Source organism: Uloborus diversus, chromosome 6 (assembly GCF_026930045.1).
Source record: "Uloborus diversus isolate 005 chromosome 6, Udiv.v.3.1, whole genome shotgun sequence".
Taxonomy (NCBI): domain Eukaryota; kingdom Metazoa; phylum Arthropoda; class Arachnida; order Araneae; family Uloboridae; genus Uloborus; species Uloborus diversus.
This window is the reverse complement of record NC_072736.1, coordinates 8,524,253-8,551,535: the sequence shown is the minus strand read 5'-3', so window position 1 is coordinate 8,551,535 and position 27,283 is coordinate 8,524,253. Positions and strand designations below refer to the sequence as shown.

The 27,283-nt window shown below is 38.9% G+C and overlaps 1 protein-coding gene across 1 annotated transcript; it reads left to right on the top strand.

Annotated features, from left to right (window-relative positions):
• The first annotated feature begins 859 nt into the window (after positions 1–859).
• On the top strand, positions 860–19,882 carry LOC129224184 (cholesterol 7-desaturase nvd-like). Its single transcript, XM_054858602.1, has 6 exons — positions 860–974; positions 4,928–5,119; positions 10,349–10,527; positions 11,886–12,134; positions 16,678–16,851; positions 19,718–19,882. The coding sequence occupies exons 1-6, from the start codon at positions 860–862 to the stop codon at positions 19,880–19,882; spliced, it is 1,074 nt and encodes a 357-aa protein (XP_054714577.1).
• Positions 19,883–27,283: the final 7,401 nt, after the last annotated feature.

The following is a 27,283-nucleotide window of genomic DNA, read 5'->3' as shown; positions in this document are numbered from 1 at the left end:
CACACACACACATGCAACATTTAGCTGAACTTTTTAGTTAAAAAATAACAACACATTTCATTTGTTTCAATGTAACTGAACAGTTATTCAGTAAGTTAACGCCCTATAGCCAGAGCTAAGGCAGAAATACATGAAATACACCGCCAGCTCAGTCAATTATCAGCCGAGGATTGCAGTTTCGTGCTTATTAGCACTCATCAGCCCGGAATAGGAGTGACTGAGCTGGAGGTGGAAAACCTCTTTAAGCAAGCCTAGAGTGCCAAAAAAACTGGTAGCTAATACAGAATTAGCACTATAAGGCGGTAACTTACTGAATATACCTGCCTTGCCTTCAATATTCGAGTTGAACCGAACCATTGTTTCGGTCACTCGTCTGGTCAGTGCTTATTCTGTATTTAGCTACCAGTTTATTTGGCACTCTTGGCTTCCTTAAGAAGTTTTCCACCTCCAGCTCAGTCACTTTCCTATGCCGATCTGATGAGTGCTAATAAGCACGAAACTGCAGTCCTCGGCTGGAATTGACTGAGCTGGCGGCGTATTTCATGTAACTGAACAGTTATTTTCAGTTGCACTGACTGAGACTAAGACTGAAATACATACATATGTAGAAGTTAAACTGTGCAGTTGAACTGTTCAGTTTAAACTGTGTATGTGTAGCTGTCTTTAGACAATATAGTTCTACAACAGTACTGAACTTTTAACTTAAAAAGTTGTCAATGCCAGTGATTTTATTATTCGTTCACTTTCCTTTGATGAATATATCGGTACGTTTTTAAAGGTGCATGAAGCTGTGGGTTTTGACCACCTGACCAATTCAGCTGGTCGAAGAAGAGTACTAGTTCGTCATCTCGCCCGCAAGATGTCGCGTCACAAGGAGGTGGAGCCAAATAACCCTGCTTTTCCAAACGGTTGGTTCCCTTTGGTTGAATCTGACGATGTACCTGCTGGTCAAGTCGTGTCAGTGGTTGCACTAGGTAAATATATAAGTGATCTTTTTTCCCTTTTCTTTTGCAATTTCTAGAAATTAAAATAGTTTTGGGATGAATCAAGGCCCTACTAGATGGCGCTGACGCTTAAAGGGCCTTGACAATTTCAGACTTTTCTGTATTAAACCGATGCAACAATGATTCGCTCATGCATCCACCAATCAGTGTCAACGTTCCAAAGTTTGTTTATTTTTGATTGGACGTCGACCATTTTGACCGCAAGAAGCGCTGATAGTTGCCCCTGCATCCACCAATCAAAGGCAACGTAATGGAAAAGGGGTTCCCTGCAGCACCATCATTGTTGCCATGAGTTTCAGCGATTGTCACGGCCTATCAGAATTAAGTGGGGTCATGGTTGAGTGCAAACAGTTCCACTTGTTCTGAATGCTAGGGGCGCATTTCTTTTTCCCATTTCAAAATATTACTTAAAAATCAATCATATTAAAGAATACAGTAGGGCCGTGTTTAACAATCTGTGGACTTGCTTCCCTAGGAAGCCATAAAATTATTGTAGTTATTCAGCTGTTACCGATAATATTTAAACCAAAAGAAAAGACGAAAGAAAAAAAATCAAATCGGTGACGGAAAATGCAAAACGTCATCACTTCACTATGGCATTTGGATGTGACTGCTGCACTAAGAGCAACGATATCCCTTCGTTAACACCACGGTTTGTTAAATCAGAGCCCTAACAAGGGTGCCCACCCACTGCCCCACCCCTCTAAGAGCAAATGCGCACCCCTCCTAAGTATCGCAACCCTCCCCCCCCCCCCAAAAAAGTGAAAAATGCCCCTCAACCCCCCTAAAAATTTCAATGGAACAGTCTGCGCCATGACCCCCCCCCCCCCCTTAGGTGGGCACCCATGGCTCTAAAGTAAGCCCTACATAAAATACCCTGAACCTACAGCCCTTTTCAATCCTCATGTAAAGGGAACTGATCGTTTAGTCTAAATAGCGATTCATAGATGTCGCCACTACGAAGAAGAAAAGTCCTTCTCCATAGAATCGAAGATTAATTTTAATTCAAAGGCAAGGAAATTAGTTGACTTCGATATTCTCTTCAAGTGGTTGAAAGCAAGTTATTTTGTTATGAAAATTAAAAATGAAACGTCATTTGAAACTTGACGTCTTGAATTCAAATTATGTTTTTCGCAATCACGGCACGGATTGCGATAGGACAAGGGCCCTATTTGTTGGGTTTCTTGTTTCTACAAATGGACTGGAATGAAATGGAGAAAAAATTACACCCGACAGATTATGACAGGTGATTTTTTAGATCAGGCAATACGAGGCGTAGCCTAGAAAAAAGAAATGCTGCTTAGAATGCGGTAATATAGATCTGGTTATTATGGCAAATTTGCACCCTTACTCATCATAACGATTAAATTTACAGCGTACAACACTATGGTATTTTTATTTCTTATCATTCTGCAATGGTGGGAGGTAGTAATTTGTAAATTGAGCAGTTTAGATGAGTTTTGATATTAAGTTCATCTATATAAGCGTTTATTCTGAAAAAAAGCGTGATTTTACCCCCTCCCCCCTTATCTGCCCTCTTTTAAAAGAAAAATCTACTTAAGTTAAGCCTTGAATTAAAGCAAGCGATTTGTAACCATGGCGACGAAAATTTTTCCTCTTAATAAATATTAAAAGAACGAGCTGAACTTATTCTCGTCGCTATGGTAATCTGAAATATCAGAGCAACATCAATTTTGGTCAAGTGAGGATAATAACTCGCAATGGCTCTAAAAAATAAATAAATAAGCAAGTGAATAAAAAAGTAACATGAATTAATTTCTGACAAAAAAAACTTTCGTGATCAAGAATTGCAAAACGTCATTAATAGATCATGATATTTTGAAAGTTAAACCAGGGGTACCCACCTGGGGGGGGAGGGGGGGTCACGGCGGAGACTGCGCCATTGAAATTTTTAGGGGGGTTGTTTTGAGGGGTATTTTTCTCACTTTTTGGAGGCTCTTGCTTTTTTTGGGGGGAAGGAGGTCTTCGCGATATTGAGGGTGGGTGCGCCCTTGCCCTTAGGGGTAGGGCAGTGGACACCCATGGTTAAACCATGATACAAGTAAGGGGGCATCCCTGGTTAAACCATGATACACGAAGCAGGGTTGCCAGATTTAGGAACAGTAAATACGGGACAGGCTTCTACTAGAACCCCTATAACTGGAGAGGCCGACGCATCCGCCATATTGGAGCAAGCGTACAACAGGGAAAGCTACCTTTATTGGCAATTATTCGCCAAACAGGGAACGAGAGAGTCGGAGAGCGAAGGTGAGCATTGGCGAAATTTTGTAAACGGTTGGCGTCGTTTCCAGGCTGCCAGTCATTTCGCGGGCTATTAATTATCCATTTCTTTTCTCTTTCTGCATCTGCTGGAAACCTGAAGAGCTAAAATCCTCTTTTGGAGCTGTTTGCACAATTTACAGCCGAACAACCACCCATTTGACTCAATTTAACGCCTGCTAAAGAAATGTAAACATCAGCAGCAATGCTATCGCTACGAAGCACTGGATCAAGTTTGCTCCAAAATGGCGGATGCGTCGGCTCCTCCAATATAGGGGCCTTAGCTTCTACGAGTGAAAAGGAGGGGGGTGGAATTATTTTTGAGACGTCGCTGTAAATTCAGTCTCAACAAAGCATTAAACCTCAAAAGATGTCGCCTATCAAGGTATAAAAATAGTTTTCATTGCGAATGACAAAACACACACACACACACACATACAAACCAAATCAAAATTAAAACTTTTTTTTTTTTGTTTGTTTGATGTCACATAATTTTCTTATTGCTCATTATTTCACAATTTTTGTTTATTTTTTCTCTTAAAATAATGTCTCGTTCTGTAAAATATTGTTTTCAGCTAGAATACGGGACTTTAGCCGTCCCGTATGGAAGTTCCCCGGGACGCGGGACACTTTTTCAAAATACGGGACTGTCCCTTGAAATCCGGGACGTCTGGCAATCCTGACACGAAGCAATCAACAAAATTGTATCCGTGTTCTTAAAAGTGGTATTTCGCTGCTAAGCGAGAACCGACTGTCTATACAGTAGAGTCTCAAAAATCCAAGGTAATTGGGGCTCTCTCTACCTCGGATTACTGAAAACTCGGATTATACGAAAAATTATTTGGACTATATAAGGGCATGTGCTGTTTATTTCCTTAAGCTATGAAAAGGAAATATTGTCTCCTCAAAAAATTTATCCCTCAAACATCAACATTAATTAATGTTTTTATTAACCCTAAACGAGTTTTGATTAATTTTTTTCTTGAAGTCTGCACATATTTGTGTGTAAACTTGCAGGCAACCAAAAAATTGCCCTTTGATCGTCCTCGAATTAGTTTTATAATTCCCTTTTTAATTGCAATTGGATGTTTTTGAAGAGCTGCTTGTTTGTTCTTTGAGGAAAAACAATGTTTCAATTTCATGTTATTTTTTGTGTCAACCTACTTCCTACTTTATCCAAGAAATCTCTGAATCCATCTCTAACAGTGAATGAATATTTCATGCCACTTAAACCTTTCAATATCTGTTTATTACCTTATTGTAGGTTGTTAGGGAAGATCTATATAGTAAAATATTTCAATTTTCAGATTAAAACATTTTTTGTTTTTTAAAATTATAGAATAGCTTGACCGCGAAGAGAAGGCGGATGACCTTGAAACGAAACCTCATTTGGTATTATTTGTAATAGGTAGAATCAACCAGAAAGTACCTAAACGTGAGAGCCGTTCTCGCTGATCCTATCTATTACAAAATAATAACAATCAACCTATTACAAACGATAAAAATGATGTGTTTGCTTCAAGGTCAGTCGTCTTCTCTTCGCGGTCAAGCTTTACCTTAAAAATTTGAACAAAGCCCCTCGAACTAAGGGGAACCTCGGACTTTCAGGACTCTACTGTATTTACCATGTTATCTTTTCACAGGACAGAAGTGGTGTGTGTATAGAGGAGAGACGGGACGGGCCTATGTCCTAGATGCCTACTGCCCTCACCTGGGGGCTGATTTGTCAGCGGGTGGTCACGTGGTAGGAGACTGCGTGGAGTGTCCCTTCCACGGTTGGAGATTCGATGGCTCCGACAATGGACGATGCACACTTATTCCTTATGCAGAGAAACGTTAGTACATATTTCTGCCACAGATATACTGTCCGCCTCTGAGAAGTTGAGCTATGGCCTTGAGCAAGTCCATTTCTTTCAAGGGAGAGGAATCAGCAAGAAGAGGAAATGTTATTCGCAGAGTTTGAACTTCAGCCGTTTTTCCTCACCCCTATTTCAACAAATGGAATCGTTTAATCGGCCGGCCAGCGGAGCTCAGTTTGTTAGAGGTGGACAGTATACGACTTATTCTAATGAACTTATTTTTAAATAAATGTTTACGTAAATTTGTTTGAAATGGGGAGACGATTCTAAGTATTAAAATTGTCTGTTGCTTTTCTTTTTCTTTTAAAATATTCCTAAAAAAGTATTGTGAGATAAACTACAGAAATCTAGTTTAAAAATAAAAATCTGTACTTTTGTTTATTCATGTATAAAACCATAATGCAAATATACTTACACCCAGATACTTTAAAGCACAGGGTGTGCAATTAAAAAAGAATTTGAAACCAGTTTTTTTTTTAAACGGTTGCAAAAGTTAATTGAGTTTTATTTCAACAGGAAATCCTCTGGAAAGTTGTCGTTTATCGAACAGTTGATTCACACCTATTACGACAGCGCTAAAATAATTTTATCGTAATCGACTATTGCGATGGATATCAAACTAACAATTACCTACCCCGAATGACATCACAGCACAACCAAAAAAAAAAAAAACTCACAATGGGGTCGCTTCCAAAATTTTAAAAGTTTTTTTTTAATTTCTGAAAGAGCATGCTTAAAAACAAAGGATCTGACCATTTTTAAATAATTTAGTATTTTTTAAAAAATTACTTAAATCGTTGCGCTTTCATTGTTTACACTTCTGTCGTGTGACATCACAAATGATGAAATGCCATTCAATGTTGCCATTCACAGAACAAAATATTTAATTCGCATCTTTACTCACGTGTATTGGCAACGATATGGTTGATAACAAGCGTAGAGCGCAATTTTAATTCACTGCTTGATCATCATAACGTGGAACCGTAGTAGAAAGATGCGCCAAATCGCATCATTTGTGACGTCATAAAGACCACGCCTTGTTTGAAAAATTGGACATTTTAAAAAATTAATTTAAAAAAAAACTGCTGAGAAAATGAAAGTAGTTTCTGGGTCCTTGTAATTTTTTTTTTTTTTTTTTTTTGCTCATTCCATCCATTTCAATGACTAAAAGTAGTACTTTTGACTTAAGGAAACCACCCCATTGTTTTAGTGAAAGTAATTTTTATTTATGGAATGAAAAATGACATTTTCGTTTAGTTATTGACCTCACAATGTCATTCGCTGTTTTAGTTCCTTTACAATGTAGAGTCTACATCAAAAAAAGAATTGTTATAGATGAAATATTTGACGAATCACTTCAAAGAAAAATCAAAAATGATATCATCAATGACAATCGAGATGGCTTAATGTGTCTTCATCTTAAGTGGTTACGTTTTAATAACACTGGGTTCCTTATAAATGATGCATCAGTTTTCAAATGACTTCTTTGCAAAACCAAGTCCATCATTTGGAATTTTTCCATGAGAAGGGGGAGGGCAAACAGTGTATACTCAAGGCAAAATGTATCGGAGAACAACTAAAACTACACCCACTTATGCAACATTCACACTGCGTCCGCACATCCGTCACCGACGTATGCTTTTCTCCCTAAAACCAGTTTTCGGCCGGCGTTGCCATGACAGCAAGCCGTACTGTACGGGACCCGTCGATGGGACGAGAAGCCAGATATCTGACGGCTCAAACATTCAAACAGCGTCCGCACATCACGTTCGCTCCGTCAAGCGGACACACTTACGTTTTCCGAACAGGGGGAAGCATTCATACATTCGAACGCGCGTAAAGCACATGTCGATACACTCACTCAATAGCGAGAGCGCGCTCATCTCGTGGAGACCAATGAAATGCGACTCTCAACTCTACGGACGTCAGAGCCGTCAGATAACTGGCTTCTAGGCACGTTGACGGGTCCCGCACAATACGGCTTGCTGTCATGGCAACGCCGGCCGAAAACTGGTTTTAGGGAGAAAACTATACGTCGGTGACGGGTGTGCGGATGCATTGTGAATGTCATCACTTGGGCGTCGCATTTCATTGGTCTCCACGAGATGAGCGCGCTCTCTCAATCGGGTGAGAGACTGACATGTGCCTTTTTCGCGTTCGCAAAGTATGAATGCTTCGCCCTTTCCGGAAAACGTTACTCTGTCCGCTTTACGTGGCGAACGTGATGTGCGGACGCTGTTTGAATTACGCATTGCATGAAACAGCATTTTTTTCTTCAAAGCCGCGGGAGGGGATTATGAATGGGGGAGGGCAATTGAGCTACCCAAATGACGGGCCTTTGTACGACTTATAAAGCTGGGGCATAAAAAGGTACTTATACATTCAAAGTTTATGGTAGGGCAAACGAAAGCTCAATAGCCGCGTTCACAACACTCTTTTCGACCCGGTAAATCCCCGCTCTGGCTCCGCAAAAAACCCGATTGAAAAATTTCCCGTTTCCATGTAAAAAGAGGTTTTTCCATTGTACCAGAGAAAGCGGTTTTTACCCAGCATCCTTAGCGGCTAGTAGACGAACTTGTTTCGCGTAATGCATTCCGAGTAAAAACACCGCTTTCACTCCAGAACGTAGCAGGAGTAGAAAGATTCCACATAAAACCCGCTAATAACCGGAGTGCGGTGAAAAGCAGGTTTTTTCCGGGGTCGAAAGCAGGGTTGCCAGACGTGCCGACTTTCAAGGGACAGTCCCGTATTTTAAAAAATTGTCCCGCGTCCCAGGGAACTTCCATACGGGACGGCTAAAGTCCCGTATTCTAGCTGATACAATATTTTACAGAACGAGACATTTTTTTAAGGAAAGAAAATAAAGTTAAAAAAAAACTGAAATAAAAAGCAATAAGAAAATCATGTGACAGCGATCGCAAAAATTATTTTCGTTTTAATTTGGTTTTTGTTTTGGCGGCAGAACATGAGGAGCCGAATGATTGCCTCCACTTTGCTCATTGACTAATGTTGGAAATATATCTCTGCACATGCGTCGTCAATCACAATGAAAACTATTTTTATACTTTGAGCGGCGACCTTTTGTAAGGTTTAATGCTTTGTTACGATTGACTTTTTCAGATTTATCATGAAGAGACGTTCTACGTCGGAAAGCAACCCTTAAAAATACCCAGTAATTGCCGCTATTTCAAAAATCCCCCCCCCCCTTTCACTTCTAGAAGCCTGTCCCGTATTTACTGTTCTTAAATCTGGCAACCCTGGTCGAAAGTGTCCATAGAAACAGCCCTGTGTAACTCTTGGTCCCAACTGTAATCTAACTCTCGTCAAACCTCAAGTAACATATTTCCGTCAATGTCCATTCAATAGTGATTACAGCAGTGTCCGCATTGGAGGTGCAAAAACACTGTCACAATCTTTTAAGAAGAAATAACATACAAGCACGATAGGCAGCCATCACAGCTGATGTGACGGGCATTGAACTGTTCTTTTATAATAGTCCACCCTCAAGATTCTTGGCGCTCGGTCTTGGACGAGTCCTTCTCAAAATCGCTTCAAAAGAACGTGAACATGGGTTGCTTTTGGCGGCAAGCCCGAATACACTCCGGCTGGTCTATGGAGTTTAACACTGAGTGGGCGTGGTCTTGCCATCAGAAGGGTTATTCGAGCGTTAACGAAACAAATTGTCTTGAGAAGCGTCGTAGTTAATTTACAAAAACTAATACAGTCAACCCTCGTTTACCGCGGTTAATTCGTTCCGGACTTTACCGCGATAACTGAATTTTCGCGAAGTAGGATTCCGTATATATTTTTCTACTTAGAGCGCATAAAACTTACTTACGGCAATTTAAATAGGTTTTTATCATAGTTAGAGCCCTCTAGACATAAAACAGCACCCTTAGCCACCATTACATTTGTGTTATTTAATATATTGCACAAAATATGAGAAAATTAGATATCTTAGACGGAATAGATTTCACATTGTTAATTATTGGGAAATAAACTACACACACAAGCAGTTCTTACACACTACCACTAGTCTATGAAAAAACTTCAACTTGTTCGATGATGAATCAATTGCCCGTTAGTGACCGTAGGAACTCCCGTTCTTTCTCTACATTTACGAATACAACTTAAAAAGCTGGTGCATTGTTGACCACCATTTACAGATGTATTTATCCTCTAGTAATAATACAGTGATTTATACTTTCCAGTTTCTGCTTAACGGTTAAAATGAGATAGCAATTCCCTACACTTTCTTCGGCGATTTTATACCTCCACGTACAACTAGCCCCTCAGACCTTACTTAAAAGCTCACCTTACTTAAAAGACATATACTCTGTTATTCTTTTGTAGAAAAAAGTCAACACGAGTGCATAAAAAAGGCTAATTACTATATTTAAAAAAAAAAAGGAAAAAACCGCGATGTAGTGAAGCCGCGAAAGTCGAAGCGCGAAATAGCGAGGGACGACTGCACATTTCAAAACAAAGTTCGAGCAAAACTTCCTGAAAAAGATCGCGCTGTTGAAGTTATGATTTCTTAATCACTTTAATTGTTCTCTCCATTTCCTACGAATTCGATGTTTTTGTCTCTTTCACCGAGCGCCGCGAATGCTGAATCACACAAGATGTACCAGAGACTAGGAACTTTTCATGCATCACCTGCGTTTGGGTGTAATATACTAGCAAATAAACATAAACAATCCTTTGAAATCCGATGAGTTATTTAGGCAAACCCTGCAAAAGCTTTGTTATCGGATTTTTGAGCAATCACGATTGCTAATTGTTTTTATTTGACCGTCCTTGGTGTCCGGTTCCTTTTTCAACCCCACCGTTCTCTGCAGGCGCGACTCCTCCCGGTAGCTGCTCCTCCTGGTCGGTGGCGTCAATGTCCTACACACACGCACGCTCATACACACACACGCGCCTTCACACACATACACACACGCCAGCGTGCATACACACAGGTCTACGCACACACACAAGCCTACACAACACAACTATACACATGTAACCGCCCAAGAGCAGGGACAGGAACCGTTTCGAGAAACAAGCGAATGGGTATTAGCCAATGAGTAGGGTCCTGTCCCAACTCGTGATTGCGAAAAACATAATTTGAATTCAAAATTTCAGAATTCAAATTAATTTTGAAAATTCGATAGTTTTTTTTTTATTATTATTAATTTTAATTTCGTTTTCCTCCTTTAGCACCAGAAGCAGCGCGCGCCTCCAAGCGGGATTCCTGTGAGAAGAACGGATTCATCTTCGTGTGGTACCACGCGGAGGGGGAACCACCCACCTGGGAACTGCCCACGCTGCCTGACATCGAGAGTGGACACTGGAAGTTCCGGGGCCGGACCGACCACACGGTCCACTGCCACATTCAGGTGGGACCAAGGGCGCCCATACGTGCAATCTTAGATCATTGAGACATAGATACGGCAAGTAGGAGTGGTTAGAGCCACTATATAGATAGGCGGACGCATCAGCTAAAGTTTAGCCATTTTGGATCGGAATTTTCATTGTTGCGCTGCTAGGGTTACCACAGCAAAGTTTCGGACTGCGCTAAATTTGCCAACAATGCACGTGCCGCTAATAATTGCCTACAGCGAACCAAACGCGTCAACTCGCCAGAAACGATAACCACTTAAACACGCGCTCCGATTCAAAATGGCTAATCTTAAGCTGATGCGTCGGCTCGTATATATAGGGGCCTTAGGAGTGGTTGTTGAAGCAGGAATCTTCGCTTGGGAGACCACGTGACTGCGACCTTCCACGGAAGACGTTTCGCCAGAGCTATGCTAATTCTAGTATTGATTTGAACAGTCGTCGATTTTCATTTTTACCTTCTGCCTGAAATGTTTTGGCACATTTTTTTTTCTGTCACCCGCAAGCGCATAGTTTACTGATTCATGGATACTGTTTGACCATCGATTACATGGAAAGGCTAATATCCGGTTTATAGGCGGAAATAGACGCATATATTAGTTCATAGGGATGTTAGTTGGTTTGTTTCGGATGTGCACTTTTGTCTCTCTATTATTTAGCCTTAGTTTTGTAAAAATGAAAATTTGCTCACAGCAACATTTTTTAAATCTAAAGTATATTCGATCTATGTTCTCAAGGCATAAACTAATTGATTTATTTATTTACCACAAAGTTTTGAGCTTACCATTTTGCTTTTACGTTCCGGAACGAAATGAAAATATTTCTTTTTCTTTTTGTTGTTTCCATGGAAACTATTTTTGTTTCCTCTTATTTTGTTTTAGAGAATGCAATAAATGAATAAAGCACTAGTGACATTATAAAACGCGTGCATCAAAAAATCCCATCTTTATTTTCCCTTCTCCCCTGCTAGATTCATTCAGATGGGATCGTCTTTGCTTGGCAGATTGCCAAATTACATACAATCCATGGTCAAACAGTAAGTTCTTTTTCAATTTCTGCAGTAAGTTGTTGTGTTATGCCGGTTTAAAAATGGCTCTAGAAGTTGCCCTCATTGAGAAATTAAGTTAGTATTTCACGCCGAAATCGAAAGACTTAACCACGTGGTACACGGCGGTGACATTATTATTTATGTTTTCCCCCGGAGATAAGGCCTTTCGCCCTTACTCCTGCTTCAGCGCATACAATAACGAATGAATGGGGGGGGGGGGCTCGTCTATCTCTCAATGGTCTAAGTGCGCAAATATTAGAGGGGGGCAGTCTCAAAAGCTGACATTTTTCTTTTCTTCTTAAATTTCAGGAAATTCCAGAAAATGGTGCTGACATCGCTCACCTCCCCCAAGTACATTCCAAATCTGTGTTTGAAGGCAATACTTGGCTAGACAGCTGGAGGGCGCTTTACATCGGACGATTAGTCCGCCACCAGTGGCAACCCAGCTGGCAGGCAGACGAAGAGCAACCCCACAAAGCTCGAATACACCTCAGCCAGCGAATGAGCGTCTGCGGATATACGATGCCGTTCTCAGAGCTCGAAATAAATATCGAACAAGTAAGTTTTTTGTGTCTAGATACAAAGTTATGAAATATGTTTAGGTAAGGTGTTTTTATAAGCATATGTCAGCAGTCCGGTTACGACATCCATAGACTGCAGTATTGTCCTTGTTATGGACTCACTAGTCTGTAATAGACATTATCGAGATGAACGAAGATGCTCTTTCGTTGAAGCTGAGAAAACTAGAACGAAATTTGATGTCATAACCGGGTTGTCGATATAATCCTGTAATTTTGCCTTAGCCTGACTTGAGGGTGGTACCTAATAGCTCATTAAAGGTGGTATTGTTTTGTTCTAAGGTCTACAATTCGTCGATAAAATAGACCTAAAATCTTGTTTTATTCGCAATAAGAGACAAACCTCCTTTTAAAAAAATCTCGTACAAACGAGTGATATATATATATATATATATATATATATATATATATATATATATATATATATATATATATATATATATATATATATAATATATTTATTTATTTATTTATTTATTTAACTCCTCCACCTCTATCCCAAATGGTATCAAGACCCTTCTCCGTTTAAGATGCGAAGTGACTATCCTACGTTATTCAACCAAGGAAAGAACCCAGAAAACTAGCTGCTCTTACTGCAATTTTGAAAAATACAGTTATAAAAGCTAGAAGGAAAAATGTTCATAATGATTAACAACTTTAAGATTGATAACAAATTGAGACAAGTGGCCTATCTGAAGTTATTAAAGGCACAAACGTTACAAACGAATGATTGTGGGAAGCACAAGAATGAGTTAACTTATTATCGAAATTTCTTAGTCAATTCCAAAGGTCTAAAAAAAAAGTTTGAAGTTAAGGGCACACTGAGCAAAAAGACATGAGCGGAAAACGTTTTTAATGGTGAAGACGGGGGGTTAACCTCTTGGTTCATCTTTACTATCAGTGACACTTATGGCGGCCATAGTGATACAATTAACATTATTTCTAAAGAAAAAACAACTTTTTCTCCTTGAGACTCCTTACCATTTTGAGGAGGCTGTAGCGGTGATGAGAAAAAGGATTCTACCGAACATGGGGAATGTTTAGCAAGATAACCAACGTTTCACATTACTCAACCCATCCCCCCCCCCAAAAAAAAAAACAAGTCATAGGTTACAATCATAAAATATCGCCTTATATGCATGAAACCAACGTTCTGACAACTAAGGTCCGAATGATCGGTTTACCGTCCGCCTCAACTAAGTGAGAGCATGAAACCTCACTATAAACTCCATCTAATGCTGCTTTTTTACAGCCTTTAGAATAGTATAAAAACAGAAACGATACGTGAATTTCAATGGGTAGAAAAAAGCAATGTTATACTTTAAAATTTAGAAAACTTAGGATTTTTTTTTTTTATTTCCAGAAACACTCCTACTGAGTTGTCTGCAAATAATGTCACGTTTTGAGGAGGGAGAGGGGTTCACGACCAATGGGGCCCAATTTGACTATTTTGAGCTTTCCCAGAACTAGCGTAAGCAAAAAAATCTTTTAGGATTCTCATCAATGTTATCTGCTAGCCTTTGCTACAATTCGCTTTTCTGAATCCGTACCAAATACTTAAAAATTTCGTCTTGCCTTACAACGCTGGAGCCTATCTGCACTTTGACCAGTTTCCTTAAACTGACGAAAAGCCGCTTGCTTATAATTTAGAGCTTCTTTAATTTCCCTGGAGAACCACATGGGCCAAATTTTAGTACTAACTCCTTTTCTCCTAAATAGAACATAATCCCCAACCGTTTTTGCCAGTTTTTCCTTAAATTCTGTCCACTGCTGATCTACGTCGCTATTTTCCAATCCTGACGAAAAAACCTCTTTCAAGCTCTGCCTAAGTGCAACAAAATCAGTGTTTCTGAAATTGGGCACAAGCATAAAATTTTCAACTTTGTACACTTCAAATTCAATTCAGAACCTAATGCTGTTATGATCACTATTTTCAATATGATCCTTTACACACAACCCCTGAACAGAACTTCCTACGTCACAGAAAACAAGATCCAAAATCGCCTCCTTTCGAGTGTCCTGAGTTACAACTTGTTCTAAGAAACAGTCATCAATTACTTTTAAAAATTCCTCTTCTCTGCCATTACTAGGATACAAATTATTCCAATCAATACCCGGAAAATTGAAATCCCCCATTATGATGACGGATCTCTTACTGAAAATGTCATAAATAATTGAATCTGTTCATCTTGTCCCTGGCTTGAATTAGGTGGCCTATAAATGTTTCCAAAGCTCAAATTTTGTCCTTATTGCTCATCAACTCCAGCCAAACCATATCAATATCAGTAGGTTTATCGTTTATGACCAATTCATTGCAAATGAAATTATCTCTAACCTAAAATAAAATCCCACCACCTCTTTTACCCACTCAATCTTGTCTAAACAAATTATACCCAGCAATATGTAAAAAATCCACATCAAATTCGGTACCCCATGTCTCTATAATTTCAATAACATCCAACTTTTCATCTATAATTATGCTTTTCAATTCTTCTATTTTGTTCCAAATACTGCGAGCATTGGTATAGTAAATTTTAAGCATGCCCAAATTGCTTTTATTTAACACCCCGAAATTTCCTAAATCACTATTGTTAAAATTACTACTCTTGTTCGACACTTTATTTCCATTTCTAGCAATACCCAAAAAATTTTCTTCCTCTCGATACCTGATGCTTGAACTTGAACCATGCCCCCCATTCAAATTTAATTTTTTGACTCCGAAACCTCTAAAATCAAACCACAAACCCTTTTGACCACTGTAAAGTTCAGATGCAGGCCATCCCTAGCAATCCAATCCCGTTTACAATGACTCCATACATCAATGAACCTGGTTCTACGCTTTTCGCAAATTGGTTTAAGTAGCAGGTTCATACACCTAGCTCGTTGATTTAGCCAGCTCCTATGCACTCCATACCTGGGAAGCAAACCACTTACTTGGACATAGGTCGAACAGTTGTTTGCTTTGGCCAACAGGGACTCCCATTTCTTTGAAAACTCCTCATTTTTACTGTGGCCTACATCATTTGTTCCCACCCACAAAGTAACCATATCCTCCTTATTTAATACCCCCTTCTTTTTAGCAATCTTATTAACGTCTTTCACCTGAGCCCCTGGTAAACAACACCTAGCCTTCTTACGCTTAACTCTCCCAACTGTATTACCCACCTCCCTTATCATCGAGTACCCCAAAATTACACCCTTAGTTTCCCAGTCTTTCTCCTTATTTGACCCCCCTCCCTTTAACTCTGGAACATTTACAGTACCCTCTACAACTGACCCACAACCTAATGCTAATTGGGCTTTCAAAGTTAGCATTCTAACTCTTAAGTCTGAGAGTTCAGCACATTTAGTGCAAATATAATCCTCCTCAAAAACAGACTCATCCTCCCCCTTAAACAGGCAGAACATGTGACATAAGTCACAAGAGATCCACCTGTCCCTCTTCCGACCTTAAACTCTTTCATAATACATATAACACCCATTTTTACTCAGTGAATACTCCAAAAGACACATCAGAATGATAAAAATGAAAAAGAAACACAGAATAATACTACAAGCAGCAAATATAGCAGTAAATAAACAAACTAAGTTGCTACACCCACAAGCACACAAATAAAAAACAAGGAGATCACCACGTGTTAGGCTTAGCTCTAAAAAATGCAAAAACACTTCAAGAATACAATAAAAGCAAAAATGAGCCCACAAAACAATACACAGCTAAATTACATGATGAAATACAGTAAAAAATCTTAGAAACTAGACAGTAATAATCAAAAAATACAGTAAAAGATAACACTTAACAAGTACTAAGTTACAACAAGTAAGAAAACACTTATTTGATTAGCAGCAATAAATATCCCTGCATCACAGGCGCCCTCTAGTGGCCAAAAAAAGTCATATTCATCGGCAGAATACCATCCAGGTCGTAACGCAGTAGAGTTCTCTTCGATGTCACAGACAATATATGGCACAACATCTCTGAATCTTGAAACTCCGCAGAACATGGTGCAGGATTCAGCTGTGATACGATATTGATGGTGTTCTGCCGATGTTTATGACTCTTAAAACTTCATTGTAGTTGTGTATAACGAACACACAGCCGTAACTAACAAAATGTGGAAAGTAAGGAGGAAAGAAGGATCCCGGAAGTGAACGTATTAGGGGCTACGTCCATTTCCGGACCTCTCTGTAAAAGAGCAAAAACACATTCCCACTAGCATCGTCATTGAGTTAGAGGCTGACCATAAGTGACGTCACACCTTTTTTCAACATTTTCGACCGCCTCCCCTCTTTGTCATCAAGTGTCACACTTCGCCTTACTCCTTCCTCCCCTCATGTCACATCCACATGTCACGCTGTTTCTCATAACCGTATTGTTATAAAAAAATTGTGGTGTCACACTTATCTTTACCGTTTCCCTCCCCTTTGTCACAAACTGTCACAATTTCACGAACCCTCTTCCCTCACTCAAAGCGTGAGATGATTTGTGGACGCCCCCTTACGTAGATTTCATTCCTTTCCAGATCGGACCTGCGACCGTGTTTCTAGCCCTCGAGTCCAGTTTCGGCCGTGGTATGCTGCTCCAGAACATCGTGCCAGAAGGTCCACTCTGCCAGAGGATAATACACCGTCTCTACACAGAGCCCAAGTTCAGAGCGGCACCTGCTGCTTTCCTTGTCTGGTCCGAAGCCGTCATGGTAAGACCCCATAAAGTTACTTAACTTTCAATCCTGGGAAATATAGGTACTCAAATTGCTTTTACAAATATTATTATTATTTTTTTTTTTTTTTTTTTTTTTTTTTGAGCAATCACGATTGCTTATTGTTCTCACTTGACTGCTTTGATTTTATTTTCCCACCGCCAACCTCTGCACCATCACCGTCGACCGGCTCCTCACGATGATGCTCCTATAGCGAAAGCCGTCTCCAGGTTGCATCCATGTCCTACACACACGCGCATACATTCACAACTATACACACACACGCACACATACACACACAATTACATACAGACACCTACACATGAACTCACACACAAACACATACACACACACATACAAACAACTACCCACACATTCATGCCTGCACACAGACACAAAAACATATGCCTGCACACAGACACAAACACATATGCCTACACACACATACACATACCCCTACACACAACACACATACCCCCCACACACAAACACACACGCCTACATACACACACTCGTGATTGCGAAAAACATAATTTAAATTCAAGATGTCAAAATTCAAATTAATTTTTTTTTTTTTTAGTTCCAATGGCTGGCAGCAAGAAAAGGTTACAAAGAACAAAGTAGCAAAAACAAACACAATACACAGAACAAGGAACAATACGGGAACAATAAAGTGAAATATTTAGCTGCCGATACGCTCTGTTGCTTCCCAACAACGATCACACAGGCTACGTCTGGAAAGCTGGGTGCAAGTGTGCAGGTGGCGAATGTCCATTTCCTCGTTTGCATTGCAAAGGGGACAATTGGGACTCTTGACAATCCTCAAACGGTGAAGATGTTTTGGTAAACAGTCATGGCTAGTTAAAAGTCGAAGCAAGGCTACTGACTCTGCTCTTGGTGCTGGAGGGACAAAATCACGTTTTATAAACCAAACTTTTACGAATGTTCTAAAGGGAGAATTGTAAGACATTTTAATTCTGCTTTAATAAAACGTTTACTTACAATAGCTATAAGTCAGTAATTTTGCTCTAATTCAAAATGGATATTTCATTGAAATTCTTTAATTTTTTTTACTTTTAATATGGGTTTGTAACTACTGGTTGTACTTAAACAAACATTTTCTCTTTCAACTTTAGCTGTTCATACGACCCTATATTTCCCAGATAATTGTTATTGTAAAGTAGACATCTTTCTATAATCTCTGTTAAAACGAGTACCAAAACGTACTTAACATAGCAAAAAGAACGGAGACCGCACAAAATATTGATTGCGTAATTTTGACAAGACATATTAAGTTTTTTACAAGTTAAAGTAAATAATATGATACCATGTAAGTCTTTAAAACAACACGTTAAGTAAGTATTTCTGCTGACACATCTCTAAGTATTATTCTTTAAAAAAACAGGACAATTGTTTTCAGCATACTTATCGTGTCGATTCCATACTGTCCACGGCAGCAACGAAATACGATCTTGTCGCTATGACTCGACAACGAGGGGTGGCAGCTTTTCGGTCGTATTTTGCACCACAAAGCAACCAACAAATCAGAATTCTCAGGGTGAAAATAAATTTTAAGGTTGAAATAGGTGAACCAGTAGGCAAACACTAGGGTGTGTCAAGCCAAAACGTGCTCAGAAAACCTTCTTTCCTTGCCAACGCCCACCCTTAGCTGTTCAGTCACTAGGCACTGACCAGTATTGATGTCCGCGAAAAGGATTTTCCGGGAATTCTATACTTTGGTCCATAGCAGAGGAAGCCTTCAGGTGTTCCGCTGTTCATGGCTCTATAGCTACATAGGTGGCACTCTGGTGATGTCAGGACACCAATATTGTGGAGGTGTGCGGCAAGATAATCATGGTGTCCTTATCCTGAAAGCTGCCACACTAACCTCACTGGTCGTGGTCGAGGGGACTTTCGGAAACGAGGCTCTCCCAACTATTTCCCAAAGAGTCTCTGAAGTCTCTGACAGTTCCATCCCTAAACTGCTGATTTTATCCGACAGTTACCAGAGTGGAAAGTGTTCGGCTGTTTGGGCTGGGGAGTAGCTGTCCCTTGCTTTGCCAGCCTGTCAGCCATTTCATTACCACTGATGTTAACATGGCTCGGGATCCATCGGAACTTTAAAGTCCACCTAAGGCGTAGCAAATAGTTAAGCTTTTTCCTGCGGTCAATGGTTCACTTGCAATCTGTTTGTGAGTTACTGGAAAGGGTTTCGAATGGCAGTCTGGGAGTCAACCAGGAAAACCGCTTTCGCAGAATTATTTCGATTTTCAAGCTCAGCTGCTGCAGAGTGTATAGCGGCCACATCGCCCACATAATTACTAAGGGGGGCTCCCACATAAGAGTAAACCTGGAATTCTCCTCAATAGTAGGCAGCACCAGTTTCCCCTGTTCCTGGTATGGAAAAGCCATCTATATATATGTGGAGCCAAGCCGGTCTGGGATATTGTTCATGAATAGTTCGAAGAGCGGCATTTCTCAGTTCTGAATCTAAAGATGCATGTTTTAGCAATGATGATCTGTTACAGTAAAACCTGTGAAGTTGACCACCCTTGTAAGTTGACCACCTGTCTAAGTTGACCGCTTTTTTCAGGCACGGAATTAGCCCTTATCATATAAATCAACCTCTGTAAGTCGACCACCTGTTTAAGTTGACCACTAAAGTAGTGCACCGCGAGTGGTCAACCTACACAGGTTTCATTGTACGTAGTATTCTGCTTCAGGCAGATGTGGAAAAATTTTCTGATATGTGTACATGCTCAGAAAAGTGGCGACATGATTCCCTCGTAATCGTGTCAGTGTAAAACCAACATTATCCATGATTCCTTCAAAGAAATTGATTTTCATTTCTTTTCCCATATAGCTGGAGCGTGACATTGCTATCTGGAACAGTAAGAAGTTCTTAAAGAATCCTGTTCTCGTTCGGGAGGACAAGCTCATCAAGAAATTTCGGCGGTGGTACGCACAGTTCTACTCTCCGAACAGTCCCACACTTCAAGATGTTAGAGATAAGGGCCTGGATTGGTGACCAAATGGAGAAAATTAGAGACGCTTGGAATGGACTCTGGAGCGATTAAGTGTAGGTAGTGCTACACTGGAAGCCGGTCCGCAACAAGGAATTTTAACACAATGTGGACCAGTAAAATACGAATAGGCATTCCTTGACAAAACACATATGAAAATGTTCAAGGAGGTATGAGCCTTTGGAACTCTTAAAAATTTCTCGCAAAAACACAAGAGTTGGAGCGAGAGTTACCAATTTGCATTGTACAAGAATACCAAATGGTGCTTGTAAATGATCATTTTACAAAACAAGAAGATCACGAGAACTTTCGTAACCGGTCTACAATGTGTTAACTGATTGTTTTGGGTAGGACTATACTTAACGAATTCAGAGCAATTATTCAGTTTAAAGCTAAACTCTGCCTTTATAGTATATAAACAATGTGAGCAGCGTGAACAAATATAAACAATGTGCGGCTCCAGTTCATGACCGCACAAGAGTTGCGGTCTTGAACTAAACTTGTCAGCCTCTTATGGAGAGTTGACTGTATACTGTCTTGAGAACGCAAAGTGCAGTGTCTGCTAATTTCTCTCTCTATCTCTCTCTTTTTTTTTTTTTTTTTTTTTTGCATTTTTGTCAACCATTGTGCTTAAGGTTTACTGTACAGTGCCCGCCGCCTATTAAAATCACATTGGTTCAGAAGATATTTGATTTTATAAAGTGGCTGATTTTATAAAACGGCATACTAAAACTCACTTTAAAAAATGATTGATTTTGAAGTTCAAATACTTTAAAAACGAAATAAATTACTTCATTTTTTTTGCTTCGAGTGTTTCAAAATACAGTTATTTTGAGCATGAGGTACATTTTTTTAAAATTTGCTCAAGGGTCTTAATCAAATAACAATACGCCAATATTTTAACAGAGTTGCAGAGTAAAGAACAATCTCATTTGAAAGTTTACAAAATGTTTATAAGTTTTAACATTATATTTTGCTCTTGGCTCAAACGTGCATCGCATAATATCAAGCACTTTTCTAATATCTAATGAAGAGAGCAAATTCGGCTCTGATATTTCTTCTTCTTCAGAGACTGATTCCTTCCTTTCTTGGTGCATCTTTATCAATTTCTGACGTATTATATCCAAAAGTTTGATTTTATAAAACGGCGATAGTGATTTTATTAAAAGGATGATTCTAACATGTTTTGATATTGCGATGATTCTGTTCTTCCAAATTTGACTTTAAAAAGCGGCTGATTTTATAATCCAGTGATTTTATTAGTAGCGGGTACTGTACAAGCTTGCTTATTTGGTTTCCGCTGAATATAAAGTACGAAAAACCGCCAAATTCCAACATTAACCTATTGTTAGTATGGAATCTGAGCCTTGTTTCTGCAAACACCTCAAAATTTTTCAACCGAACTCATTCCCGCGGCAGTATAACTTACTCAATTTTGTGGTTTTTGACGTTACACTCAACACTCTTCAGGACGATACCCTATTACTGCGACCTTTTCGTTATAGCGACCGATGCAGGCAAGGGCGTATGTTAGGGAGGGGCTGAGGGGCCCCGGGCCCCCTCCAAAATCTGGAAAAAGATTCTAAGTAAAGGTAGTTATTATTTGGTTTCAGTTTGCTCACTGATAATTTACAAACTTTAGGCTACAAAAATAATAATAATAATAATAATAATAATAAATAAATAAATAAACGAATGAAAAAAATAATGATAGTGCTAATAATACTTATGATACGTTAGATCAGGGATACGTTAGATCAATTTAAAGAAGTCCCGTTCCTTTCATCCCCCTAATGTCAACAAAAAGCCTATAATGGCGTTTTTAAGATTTCAAATTCTAAACATTTTCGCAGAAAGACTCCCGAATTTTTCCTCCTCGTAGCATCACCAGAGACAGTCTAAAACTGTGTTCCGAGGACTACAATTTAAAAAAATTTCCGGGGGAAAACCTCCTTCCATCCCTCATTAGAAGCGAGAATTTAAGAGTGCCCTCCTGTTTTTTTTTGGTTGCGACACTGGGTGACAGTTTGAAGTCCTTGCCCCACCTTGAAAAAAATTAGAAGATCAAGGCACTGTGGCTCCCCCCCCCCCCCCCCAAGAAAAATGAATATTGAAAAAATGGGGGGTTGAGGGGAACTGATCTTTGTTTTGGGCCATCTCCAAAATAAAAACATACATACGCCACTGGATGCAGGAAATCCCGTTCCCTATTCCATTAGATGCAATGTTATTATTATTTTACAGCGTCCAAACTGAACCGTTCATTCCAATATAACGTCCAAGATTAAATTTCTTTTCTTTTTTTTTTCGTTATAATGAGGGCTAACTATTCGAAAACTAATATTTAAACGTTTTATTATTTTTTTTAACTTAAAATATTTCAATTGAAATCAATTACACGTTGGTATAGGATGAGAGAAAAATGAACGATGAAAATCGCACACAAAAAGCAGACATTACGAATAATATTTTTTGGAAAAAGTCAAGAAAAAGTGGAAAGTTTCTATAATATCTATGTAATAGTAAAAGATATACTCGGAAAAAATCACAAAAAAATAAATAAATAAAATAAAATAATAATAATAATAATATCTATCTAATTTTTAAAATAACTGATTTTCAATGTATTTTGTCGTTAAATGTATTATTTTGAAGTTATGTGTATAATTTATGGCATAAAATTTAAAATAAGAAAGAAACTAGCAAAATATTTTTAATGCAACTATTTTATTATTTTGTTCGTTTCTTGATTATCTTTTGAAACAAAGCATAACTTTGAAAAAGTATTCCTGCATTTAAAACAATGACCAGATAACATGCAATACGTTACAACGGCCTCTTGTTATAGCGACCGATTTCGTTTGGACGACAAGGGTCGTTATAACGAGCGTCGTCCGTATTGAATATTTCTTTTTTGAGCAATGACGATTGCTTATTGCTTTCATCTGACTGTTTTGATGTCCTATGATTTTATTTTCCCGCCAGCACCCTCCGCAGCATCACCGTCGACCAGCTCCTCACGATGCTGCTCCTATAGCGAAAGCCATCTCCAGGTTGCTTCCATATCCTACACACACGCGCATACATACACAACTACACACACACGCACACAACTACACACACACACATACACACACAAACACATACACACACCTACACACACACGCACATACACACACAAACACATACACAACTACACACACACACACATACACACACAAACACATACACGCACCTACACACACACGCACATACACACACAAACACATACACACACCTACACATACACACACAAACACATACACACACCTACACATACACACACAAACACATACACACAACTACCCACACATTCATGCCTGCATACAGACACAAACACATATGCCTACACACATACACATACCTCCTACACACAAACACAAATACCCCCCCACACACAAATACACACGCCTACATACACACACTCGTGATTGCGAAAAACATAATTTGAATTCAAGATGTCAAAATTCAAATTATTTTTTTTTTTTGTGTGGTTTTTAAAGCATTTTTCATTCACGTATCTCTGAGCATCTAGATTATCAGCATTTGCATACATAAATTCAAAATATCGAGCTGAACACTGGAAGTGACCAGGGCCAGATTAAGGCATGGGCACATGGGGCCCGGGCCCAGGACACCAACATTTGGGGGGCACTAAATCTGTTGGTAAAATTTTTATTTTGGACTCATTCCATATCGTACTATAGCAAGAAGTAAATATTAAATGTAGAAAAAAAAATCCCTGTAAAAATTTAATCTCTTTCGCAAACCTCAAAACCACTCCAAGTTCCTTCTACATTTACAACACTTTTTTACTTCCTTTTACAAAAATGGAAGTATTGTATTCGCGAAAAAATTTTCACTCAAAATTCGGCCTTAATTTCCATTTTGCTCATCCCCGAATGAATTTTGAGTTTTTTTTTTTTTTTTTTTTTCAACCCGACCACGCGCAGATAAGTGATTAAGAACGTATAAACGCCCGAAATATCCATTTTGACATTTCCCGAGTTAATTACAACGACTTTTCTCGTGACGTCCGTATGTACGTATGTATGTACGTGCGTATGTATGTCGCATAACTCAAGAACGGTATGTCCTAGAAAGTTGGAATTTGATACGTAGGCTCCTAGTGGGGTCTAGTAGTGCACCTCCCCTTTTAGTTGCATTCGGGTTTTTCTAAAGGGGTCTTTTGCTCCTTTTTAAGTTAAACCATAGATTATTTTAATATGAATGGCTTACTGCTACGGGCAAAGTATATATCTTATATTATTATCATGTTTAGTTATCGTAATACTATGTCACTTCTATTGTTTATATTTCATACATGTTGTAAAACAAGGTATCACCAAATTTAGTACAGATTATGCTAATACGCAAGTATCAAGATCAAGAGCGCCCATATGCAAAATTTTAAGGGGGCTCAAAAATTTTCTCCATGGTTTATCAGAATATTTTCCCCATGGAAACCGATTTCAGTACAGATTAGAGATATTATAATTTGACATTTTTAATAACTTATTCATTAATGGCTGGAAAAGAAATTTTTATACATTTTTGCAATGAAAAAAGCACTAAAAGCAAAGAAGTTCTCATTTCTAAGGGGGGCTCAAGTCCCCCCCCCCCCTTGCCCCCTATATGGGCGTCCTTGATCAAGATATTTTATTGCTTCTAAATATAAAATAAGCTCAGGGGAAGGAGGAGGGGGGGGGCACCAAATAAATTTCGTGCCCAATGTCTTCAAAAACTTTAGTCTGGCCCTGAAAGTGACCATTGATGTCGTCTTACCTGCCAACCTAAGGTCAAAAGGGTGAAGAGTTGGGGGGGGGGGGCGAGGCCCTTAAAGCTTATTTTTCTGTAAACTTGGGCTACAAATTTGAACTTTAACATTAAGGAATAAATGACTTCTAAAAAATGTGGAATAAGGCCTCAAATTCAGAACGGTTGGCCACTCTAGATTAAGACCCCATTTTATACGAGCCGGCGCATCAGCTTAAGATTAGCCTTTTTGGATCGCAGCGCGTGTTTGAGAGGTTGTCTTTTCTGGCGAGTAATCGCGTTTGGTGATTGTTCACTGCGAGCGATTATTAGCGGCACGTTAATTGTTTATTAAATAAAGGGTTATTTTCGGCAAATTTGGCGAAACCCGGTGGTAACCCTAGCAGCGCAACAATGTAAAATCCGATCCAAAATGGCTAAATTTAAGCTGATGATTCGGCCTGTCTTTATCTCACCTCTACGGTCTTTATAGCGACTCTAGCCAGAAAGCGACCGCAGCGTTTCCGAACGCGGTTAGGTGACGTCAACTGTTCCACCACAAGCGTCGGCTTGTCTATATAGCGGCTCTACCCTAGACTATACCTTTCCATTTCAAAGTTCCATCCTTATGAAATAACACAAGCAAAGCCCTTTTATTTGAAATTTTTAGCCTTAAATCAATTTATTGAGTAAAAAATAATTTTTCAATCAATCGCTATTTTTTAACTCTGAATAGTGAGGGGGCAAGGCCCCTTTAATTTTGGAAGGGAGAGGCAATCGCCCCCTTGTACGAGTCGCTTATGCTCGAAGTGACTTGTATTTAGTTCTACGGTTCCTTGATTTCAAGTGTTTTAATAATAATGTGTTTACCCCGACTGAGTCGCAAATGTAGAATCAAGAGAGAAAATTGAAAATCCATTTAAAAGCCGTATGCTATTAAAACTCATTGACAAGTATTTTATTTGTTAACAAATAGAAACTGGCAACAGATAAACATTTTAAATCATTGCGTTTAAATTCCTTGTCGGAGAACAATGAATTGGGTTACCAATCGCGTGAATAAAGGCATAGACGTTATTAAAATCTGCTTAAAAAAACGTTATAATTCGAATTTTATGAAACATGGAAGATCCAAACACATTCTATCAGACGCGGAAAAAATGTCTCTTCATTTTGGTACTAAATTTAAAAGTTTTCAACTATGTTTTCACTGAAAAAATCGCGAAAATCCTTTTAGAGGTTTTTAATTAATATCTTCGTTAATTAATGCCATCCAAAGATGCAACCTAACTAAGAGCACTCTCAATCAACTCTTCTTTCGAATTTTTTTTTTTTTTTTTTTTCAAAATCGGTCCATTCGTTTAGGCGCTAGAGTGCCTGAGACAGGCACACAGATACGTCAAAACTTATAACCCCCTTCCTTTGTGTGTCGGAGGTTAAAACCTAAATTGTTGAGAAACAAGCAACGATAAAATTTAAAATTTTAAAAAACCCCGACTAAGTCGCAACTGTAGAATCAATAGGGAAACTTTAAAATCCTTTTGAAAGCCTTATATTATTAAAAATCAATGTCAAGTATTTAATTTGCTATTAAATAGAAACTGGCAACAGATAAAATTTTTAAATCATTGCGTTTTATTTCCTTGTCGGCCAACGATGAATTCGGTTATCAATCGCGTGAAAAAAGGCTTAGACGTTATTAAAATCTGCTTTAAAAAAACGTTATAATTCGAATTCTATGAAACATGGAAGTTCCAAACACATTCTATCACAATAATTCTATCTAATAACACGAGCAAAGCTCTTTTATTTAAAATTTTTAGCTTTTTTTTCGTGAAATAAATCACTGAGTTAACTGAGTAAAAAACCATTTTCAATCAATCGCTAATTTTTAACTCCGAATAGTGAGGGGGCAAGGCCCCTTTAATTTTGGAAGGGAGAGACAATCGCCCCCTTGTACGAGTCGCTTATGCTCGAAGTGACTTGTATTTAGTTTTACGGTTCCTTGATTTCAAATGTTTGAATAATAATATGTTCACCCGACTGAGTCGCAAATGTAGAATCAAGAGGGAAAATTGAAAATTCTTTTAAAAGCCGTATGCTATTAAAACTCAATGACAAGTATTTTATTTGTTAACAAATACAAACTGGCAACAGATAAAAACTTTAAATCATTGCGTCTAATTTCCTTGTCTGCCAACAATGAATTGGGTTACTAATCGCGTGAATAAAAGCTTAACCGTATTTAAAATTGGCTTTAAAAATACGATTATTTCAAATTCTATATAACAAGAAAGTTCCAAACACATTCTAACAGACGCAGACAAAAAAAAACTCTTTAATTTAGTACTAGTTTTTTGAGCAATCACGATTACTTATTGTTCTCACTTGACTGTTTTGATGTCCTATCATTTTATTTTCCCACCGCCACCCTCCGCACCCTGTCACCGTCGAGCGGCTCCTCACGATGCTGCTCCTATAGCGAAAGCCGTCTCCAGGTTGCATCCATGTCCTACACACAAGCGCATACATACACAACTGCACACACACAAACACACACACATACACAAACACACAACTACCCACACATTCATGCCTGCACACAGACACAG

Coding starts and splice junctions, on each gene's coding strand:
- LOC129224184 (XM_054858602.1), top strand. CDS start 860: ATGTCGCGTCACAAGGAGGTGGAGCCAAATAACCCTGCTTTTCCAAAC. Junction 12,135..16,677: donor TCGAAATAAATATCGAACAA/GTAAGTTTTTTG, acceptor ATTCCTTTCCAG/ATCGGACCTGCGACCGTGTT. Junction 16,852..19,717: donor TCTGGTCCGAAGCCGTCATG/GTAAGACCCCAT, acceptor TTTCCCATATAG/CTGGAGCGTGACATTGCTAT.